Source organism: Eleginops maclovinus, chromosome 16 (genome assembly GCF_036324505.1).
Source record: "Eleginops maclovinus isolate JMC-PN-2008 ecotype Puerto Natales chromosome 16, JC_Emac_rtc_rv5, whole genome shotgun sequence".
Classification (NCBI taxonomy): Eukaryota; Metazoa; Chordata; class Actinopteri; order Perciformes; family Eleginopidae; genus Eleginops; species Eleginops maclovinus.
In genome coordinates, this window is record NC_086364.1 from 14,630,234 (window position 1) to 14,638,749 (window position 8,516).

Below are 8,516 nucleotides of genomic sequence, written 5' to 3' on the forward strand. Positions count from 1 at the left end.
ATATCCATCACCTTTTTATAATCTTTGTATTCCTCTACTCAGCCATTTACAGTTTGTAGCATGCATAGAACCAAGGACCCAGGCATCTTTATGACTCAGCCGGCTTTTTCATGTCCCATCTTTGTGTGTATGAGGGTTGCTGCAGCAGGGCTCAAACACCCACGTCCTGCTGTGTGAACCCAGCGCCACCTGTCGCCCAGTCTGGCACAGCCCCTGCCATTCACACATCATCTGTGGGCACGAGCCTTTTGGGCCGCTCCAGGACTTCTTGCATCTCACATACGCCCTCACATAACATGTGTGGCGGGCAAATTCACAACTAGTAATTTTCTCAGATGGCAGAGACATCATATTGGCCACATACGTGTTATATATCGTTCAATGTATGCCAGAGAATGAAAGTCTGCAAAGAAATCAAACACCTCATATGGAGAAACATTATGGTAGAGTATTGGGGGTTCACAGTGCAATAAAACACACTGAAAATGTTGCAGGTCCGTATCCTTACTAGAAACTAACAAATACAATCATTCCCACTGTGAAATCTTCAGAAACCCTCATTTACCAGACAGTAGGAAGACATTTGAACACATGGAGGTTCAGCCTGAAGTCATGGCATCCCTGCGGCTTTCCATGAAGGCCAGGACTAATAAAATAAATAAATGTCTTTGTTTCTTTACTTCACCTAAGTCAACAGACCAGCAGGGCAGCAGTAAACGGATCAGTCAATTAAAAAAAAAGAATTGTTAATACTTAAAGAAAAATCGTTTTTCCACATGTAGATCTAGGTAACACATTGAATCAAATTTGCAATCCACATTTGCAAAACAAGTGATTCACATTAGACCCCTGCTTGTGTGTTTGATGGTCAGTTCTTCTGTGAGTGAGCGCCCCCTGCTGGTACAATTAGAGCTCCATTATGGACCCTGGTTCAGTTTTTCCATTACACTTTATTCTAGGTATTTATTGTCATATAGTACAATTTTACAACAGAAATTCTGATCAAAATATAACTTAAAACTATTCAGAAAAATAAATCCAAGTACTAATTTCGGAGTATGTAGTTATTGTATGTTTAGATTTATTTACATCTTAAAATAATAATAAATTAAGCAGATTCTTTAATATTGGAGCCTTGAAGGAGGACTTTGCCGTAGTAGTTATTTTTTGTGTGAATGTTGTGCGTTGTGATTTCATTATATTGTACTTCTCTTATGTGTGTAAAAGAAGATAAGCAGTAGATTTCATGAACAGGTCACTCAGTTTAATATGCTCTGTGGTCAGTCAGAGTCAGAGTCCAGGATTATGGAAGGGAAACGCTCCCCTCCCTCACCCAGCAGGGAGTACATGCCTCTCATCACACTCAAGTCGGGACATCCAGGCCCAGGTTCAATAGATGAAAGCTGAGGGAACAGAGTGTCCAATAGAGCCTGTCATAAAAACAAATGACTGTCAATCAAACGTTTTTTAGAAGGTATTGACTATTTCTCAGAACAGAATGCACAAACTGTCTTTTTTATTAGCTTCTTAAAGCAAACAACTTTTACCTGCTCAATGCAAGTCTCCTGTTGCAGCAGTGCCACCCTCATTCTCAGCTTCTCCAGTTCTCGGAGCTCTGCCTCTGTCGTGTAGGTTATAGTCAGGGGCAGGGGTGCAATTATCCCATCACCCCAAACACTATTTTCCCCAGTGGGGCAAAGACAACCTCCCTCTGGCCTCCATCGATCCCATGCTTCCCACTCTGACGGAAAATATGGTTATTTTTAGAGTGTGAGCGTGAGCAACTGTACCCTAAAACGCTTTTCTGCTCTGCTGCCTCAGCTTTAAATAGCTAGGCCTTGGCCTAGCCACGTCAGGATATACAACTTTAAAACCCTACAGTCACAGGGAGGGGGATCTATCGAGGCCATGGGAAGTACTGATCTGGCACTGAGGTTTCACTGCGGCTCTGTTTTCATTTTCCATACTCCAAGATGGAGCGGCTCCATTAGCTCGTTAGCACGCTACCTTGCATTTTTCAAATGCTGTTAGAATGCAATAAACTATTAATCCCTCTCTGAAATAAAATACTCACTGAAACGTGGATGTGGGATGCTAGATTGGATGCACATGGTCACAACACAAAATGGAAGTAAGTGGGCTGAGCAGGGAGCTAGAAATGACTAGAAAGTTATTTCTCACACTTGCTTTAGCAACATACTTTTGCTATTGCGCTATAGCTGATAAACATCAACAAACTTTGCTTCCAGAAGATGAGACGGTCATTTGAGTGGTGTGAATAGAAAATACTTGGGCATTCAGCTTCATTATTACAGGATCATTTAAGGTTTTGGAATTGAGAGCATGTTACAGACAGTAAGACTTGCTCTAAACAGACAGCTGGAAATTATATTTGAAATCAGCTTAATTATTTATCCACCCATGTCCTTTGCATTATGCAAGTCTATGTTTTGAAATAATTAATTTCAATTCTTTGTTTTTCTTTCTGCTTATAACCATCTAGTAGGAAAAACGGGATGAATTCCTACCTTCTTTTGCTTTGTGTGCAGAGTTCTGGAGCTGTGCTGCTACCATCAACAACCTGTTGAGTTCCGGACCGGAGACATACTTGTTTGCTCTAGAACCTAGACAGAAGAAACAAAACTCCATTAGAAACAATGTTACAGTATATATTGGAGTTGATTGGTTTAATTGTACAGTGCTAATTAGTCTCATGTTTGTAACAATTCTTAAAGATCTCAATTGCTCATTCCAGGTTCCTGAGCATGATTGGCAGAGGATTAATCAGTCCAAACAGCTCTCACTAAATCACTTCCTGCCAACTTTCTGTGCCGTTTCCACCAAAATTATAATTTTCTCACCCCCCGCGTATGTTGTCAATCGCCTTAATTTCTCCTCATTCCTGTCATCTGTTCTTTTACCTTGCTCCGTGGCTACTTGTGGCGTCTGTTTGGCCAGAAACTCCTCTGTCTGCCTCTGCTGGGGGAGTTCATGCCTTTGGTGAGTCAGTCTTGCGACCAAAACCCTGGTCTGATCTGGGCAACCACATGGCCAATCCTTGGGGAACTACAGTGGTCAGAGACACAGGGTCAAAGACAACAGGCCCGGTATGAGATGGATTACAGGAATAAGTGTATTAATAAAATGTGTGCAAAAGACTGAGAGGCATTGTCTTGTAGCACTACACTAGAGCATATTTCAAAACTCAACATTACACTCCATGGAAAACATCAGGCTTCCGAGACCAATTTGAAAAGCATTACTACAAAAAGGAAGGATACCAAAGATGTCATTCTCTCCATGAAGTGACTCCTCCCTGACACAGGTTTCCTTTGTAGGGCAACAACTTTGTCCCATAACCTAAAGATAACGTAGAGAGGGGAAATTAGTGCTCAAAGAGAAACTGTTGAACCAGGTGTAAAATGTTCAGAATAGTAACAGACTGATTTTGCCCACCTATTTCGCTTCCTCCAAAGAGATCTCCACGTTGCTGTTTGAACAGAAGCTTTCCTGCCATAAAGCAAAGGCGCAAAGAATAAATATAAAAACACAGCAAACAAAGGTTGGTTAAAGTGGCTTCTTCATAGTCCAGTTGTGTGTAAAAATATACCCTTTCTGTGGAGGTAAACTGTGAGCTCCAGAATCCAATCTTTGTGAAACAGGCACTGTGTTATGTGAATGAGTGGAAAAAGCTGCAGCTGTGCCCAGGTCAGTCCCACTCAGCACATTGCTTCTTATAGTGTTGTTTTTTGGGTGGAGGGTTGAGGCGTGTAACTGACCCCGGGCAAGTGAGCCAGACTCTGAGACAGCCTGCTGTGATGCCCTTGCTGCCTGATGATGCACAATCCCAGCTGAAGAGACAGAATAGTTCAAGATTATGTTTCTATTACTTGTGGTTTTGCACTGTCCAGGATGGTAGCTATCTGAAGATTTTGAGTAGATTACCGACTTACCAGGCTTTCTGTGCTCTTTTCTGTCAAGACTGGCTGATTTAGAGCTTGATCTAAAGGTTTTCTTGTTTCCTTTAGGAGCTGCAGAAGCCTGCATTCCCTCTTTCGATATGACAGCTGAAGCGCTGGATGCCTTTCGACATGCAGATTGTTTGTTTGAGTCTTTTTTAGAAGACCCTGTGCCAGTGCGGACCCGAAGGGCTTTCTCCAGTGCTCTCTCAAGCAGTTCCATTTCTTCTTTCTCAACGGGTGAGGTAAATGTATCTGAAGAGAGCAGTATGCAAACAAGTGGTTATAGTTGAGATATTTTTGTATATAACTTAAACCATTATTACCTGTATGAAAGGAATGAAAGAGAGACTTGTGGTTGTATTAGACAGGCAAACATGTGCACGTGACAACTCTGCTTTCTTAACTTAGCTGTATTAATCTATGTTTCAAGTGAGGTTTTATCCAATTATATTTTTTATTTTGAAATGATATTAAGTGACAACAATTTAAAAAAAATGTTTTCAAAGCTAATTCTTTTACAGATTTGCTTTTCTGTAGATGAAATAGCATTGTGCCTGAGAATTCCTATTGTACCTGGAGCAGCATCATCTGTCATTTCTGAACAGGATTCTGACTCATCAGTGCCCATCTTTGGTTGTGGTGTTCTGCGGGAAAAGACTTCATATGAATAAACACTCAAAAAATTAAAAAGGAGCCAGTTAAGCAAACGTAGTAAAAAATAACATAGTATATAATACAAATTATAATGTTCAAAAATGTATATTTGCACAACCTACTCTTTAAGCTCAGTTAAACATTTTAGCTTAAGTGTAACCAAGCACACCTTACATTTGTAATCCCTTTTAAAACGTAATAGATTTAATACAATTAAAAGGCTGCTGTCTTGATGCATGCAGTTAACCGCAAATCCTAAATGCATTTTCAAGATGTATATCAAGTACCTAAACAAATAATAAATCAAGAAGGGTGACCAATATGTTCTCTGCTGGACATTATACAGTTAAAACAACAACTAGCGTAAGGTCTTTCGGGTTACTATTTAGCTGTTGATAATGTTGTAATAGCCTACAATGTATTAATAGAGGCTACGGCACAATGTATGTCCCCATACCTAAGGATTACGTTAGCGCTCTATTTATCGATCGATAGTATTAGTGCTTCAAAAGGCACTGCTGGGATTCGAACTCAGGACCACCTGTTTACTAGACAGGCGCTTTAACCAAATAAACCACAGCGCCAGAATGTTGCACATTCGCACAGATTTTCCATTTCCTTTTAATCAAAGTTCCAATTTTGAAATTATTTTTGATGTTATAATTACGGTGAATGTTTCAGAGAAACTTCACAACTGCTTCCAAAGCAGGGAAAATGCACGAGAGGCACTCAAACGTAGGATAAACTGATATGTAGTTGTGATTTAAAGATTAGTTAGTTTTGAACGAGTCTAGCCAGGTTAGTGAAATCTCGAGCCCCCAGGCCCTAGTTAAAGAGTGGTGAATGACTCAGATGTACAGTACTTACAAAGTCTGTAGTATTTCTCTGTAGTGCTGAATATTGTGGTTGATCTTGGCTTGTTCATCTTTGCAAGATTTGATAGCCTGCTCAATCATAGACAGCAGAGACATGCTTGTGTCTGGAAGTCACAGCGTGCCGAGGAATGCTCTGTCGTGACAACACGAATCAAATCCGTCCCCAACTAGGAATAGTTTACTACGATTGTGACAGTTCTTCATAAAGTTGCGGTATACCACAGTCGTGTCACACCGTCCCATAAAAACTACTATTTTTACTCCAGCGTATTCGTGCTGTCCCGCGAAATAGAAACTTAGCGGATGCGGAAGTCATTTGGTGAGTACAAACACTTCTGTGCAGCGTTGTTCAAAAAGTTGTATCACAATAATAAAACACTTCCAACGAGTAGCAAATACATATCGGATTTGTTTATATGAGCAAAAGACGTTCAAAAAGGTTTTAAAGTGACTCTACAACAAAAATGTCTTACTTCTCGCGAGAAGTAACGTTGTTACCAGGGACGCTATTCCTTCATGGTTGTCACTGCAGCGAGCTAATAATGTTATTGAATGTGCCTATCATGTTATGTGCAATACATTTTAAATGTTATGTTGCTGTTCCAACCAGAGAGAACTATGAGAAAACGGCACTACAATAAAAAAGACTTTGTTTGGACCCTTTATTATCGTATAAGTAATTCTCATGCAATTAAATGTCATGAAATGCAATTAACCACCTACCAATGATAACACCCTTTTTCATTTAGATTCAATTACAATGTTACAAGTATTAAAACAGAATAACAGTAATTCTAGAATGACTTACTGTTGATTTATCTAAGCAAACAGTCGAGTAAAAGGATAGTACTAAGTAGTAGTAGTAGTAGTATAGTAATGCACATGTTATCAGTTTATCCTTATGTTATCCATGCACAGTGAAATAATAACATCTGTGAACTCATTGAGAGACTCATGACTTCACAGTAATCAGCATTGCCTTTTTCTTAATCAACACAACTGCTTGACCTGAGATCATGCCCCTCACTCCAAATAGTATTGTTCTATAATAGAGTGTCAATTACAACAGTGAGAAATTAACAGACATGACTAATAAATGCTCTCTTACAATTATGAGCTTTTATAAATGCAGAAACGTTGGCTTCTCAAACTCAGGCATAAGTAATAATATTAGTGGTTGTTTTGCCCCCTCAGCATGTACAATCCCTGGTGATCTAACATGCTGGCGGACTGGCTTGTCAAATGAAACAAAGCCCTTAAAGGTCTATATTAGTTTGTTGGTTTGCCCCCTCAGCATGTACAATCCCTGGTATTCTAACATACTGGCTGACTGGCTTGTCAAATGAAACAACGCCCTAAAGGTCTATATTAGTTTATATGTTGTGCATTATGTCTATCATAATATGGGAAGTAAGTCTTTAAAAAAAACATACCTTTTCTGTCATGATGCCAATTATTGTTACCATTTTAACCATTCTGGAGAAACTATTCAAAATAAGTCAAGTTAAATTTCATTGACTCCAATCTGCTAATCTGAATCTTGCTCATCCTGCGGCTATCAGAGAGCTGTCTTTATTGATCTAGAAGTAATCCAGTTCAGAGACCTTTAAAAAGCAATTCAGTGAAATGCAAACCTTTATGATCTTAGCTAAATCAGATAATGGTGTTTTATTCTGGTTATGTGTTATTTATTGTCCTCTGTTGTATCTCATAGATTTTGCAATGTTTTGATGTTTCCATCATTATAGTCAAATGTGTTCAGCTTCATCAATTGCCATGGTCTGATAAAAAGCTTCAGATCACAGGTGCTATGTCAAAGGGAAATGGACCTCTTGCTGCAATTCCTTTGAGGCGTGTTTGTGTGAGTGTTTTTGATGCAGCATTTGAAAGGCCATCTGTACATCACATATCGGTTCCTCAGCGGACCAGAGTGACAAACAAACCCAAATGGCATCAAAAATATGTTTGGGCTGCCAAACTTACATTTTTGTGAGGTTCTCATCCATATATGGAGAAATTGCTATCCACTATGATATGAAGTTTGTCAATACTTCCCCCATCAGAGTTATTTCACTGTAGATCCCCGCCCCCCCTGTTCTATTGATCTCAATCAGTGGCACAGAATCATTTCCCAAAGCAATTTAATGTAATTGCAACAGCTTGCTGGCCCTGTTGGAGGGAAGTGAATCTTGCAGGGGGGCTGCATCCAAGCATCTGACACTCCAGCCGGCTGCCAGATAAATATCCGGCTCTGAATGACACACCCATCCACTTGTTCTACCCCATATGCATGTACGTCAACCACAGACACGGTTACACACGAACCCAACACACACAAACACAGGCTTTTAAATACAAGCTGCATACAATCATTAACCGATGGACAAATCTGCTCAGCAAACAAACTACCTCATACATAATTCATTAACAGCATGCGTGAATCATTCATGTTCACACAAAAAGACCTGAAAAACAGTGTTAAACTATGATCTGTAATTGGCAGAACACTCAAACAGCATGTTGTAAACAAGATAAAATAAAGTAAGCTCATTTTGTTTGTCCCTGAGGGCCAGACCAACGGTTTGATTGGACAAAGACTGCAAATTCCTGTTGTTTTTTTGTGAAGGGTAGGGACAGGAGGGACACCTGTTATTGGGGGAGCACTCATTGTAATTACTTAGTACATTCTGTGTTCACAGTACTGTCTCAAGTTTTTAGACTTGTTGTTGATATATATGGCAACCCTTTAGTTATTGTTTTTTAGTATTAAAATAGCTTTATCTTTTTCTTGGTCTTTGATTCTGCCGACGTATACAGTTTTAATTTGTAAAGTAACAGAGAAATATATAAGTAACTAATAACAAAATGCTTTGGTATGACAAACAAGCATCTACTGAAGTGTACACTACCAAGAGAGTCAATAGATTTCAGCTTCAAATCTGTTGATGTTGTGCTCAGGTATTCCTGTAGTTAGGACGAAAAAAAAAATGAGAGACTCCTAAGGCTCATTTTACACTGACACTCC

The 8,516-nt window shown here is 39.5% G+C and overlaps 1 protein-coding gene and 1 non-coding gene across 5 annotated transcripts; both read right to left on the minus strand.

The window, feature by feature from the left end:
* Positions 1-930: 930 nt before the first annotated feature.
* On the minus strand, positions 931-7,133 carry LOC134878181 (tubulin epsilon and delta complex protein 2). 4 transcript variants are annotated; one of them, XM_063904056.1, is made up of 10 exons: positions 6,925-7,133; positions 4,536-4,606; positions 3,954-4,214; positions 3,611-3,851; positions 3,457-3,510; positions 3,282-3,360; positions 2,922-3,066; positions 2,529-2,624; positions 1,548-1,741; positions 931-1,430 (listed from the first exon to the last, which is right to left on the minus strand). In XM_063904056.1, exons 2-10 carry the CDS (start codon positions 4,588-4,590, stop codon positions 1,281-1,283), a joined length of 1,275 nt encoding a protein of 424 aa, XP_063760126.1. In that variant the 5' UTR covers positions 4,591-4,606; positions 6,925-7,133; the 3' UTR covers positions 931-1,280. The 4 variants fall into 4 exon arrangements, with proteins under 4 accessions (XP_063760126.1, XP_063760127.1, XP_063760125.1 ...); XM_063904057.1 differs by lacking the exon at positions 6,925-7,133 and adding an exon at positions 5,484-5,973 and having other exon boundaries at positions 1,548-1,621; XM_063904055.1 differs by lacking the exon at positions 6,925-7,133 and adding an exon at positions 5,484-5,970 and having other exon boundaries at positions 4,536-4,619.
* Positions 5,127-5,200, minus strand: trnat-agu (transfer RNA threonine (anticodon AGU)). Its single transcript has one exon. It is a non-coding gene; the product is annotated as a tRNA-Thr (tRNA).
* Positions 7,134-8,516: the final 1,383 nt, after the last annotated feature.

Coding starts and splice junctions, on each gene's coding strand:
- LOC134878181 (XM_063904054.1), bottom strand. CDS start 5,587: ATGTCTCTGCTGTCTATGATTGAGCAGGCTATCAAATCTTGCAAAGAT. Junction 4,607..5,483: donor AGAGAAATACTACAGACTTT/GTAAGTACTGTA, acceptor CTTTTCCCGCAG/AACACCACAACCAAAGATGG. Junction 4,215..4,535: donor GACAGATGATGCTGCTCCAG/GTACAATAGGAA, acceptor TGCTCTCTTCAG/ATACATTTACCTCACCCGTT.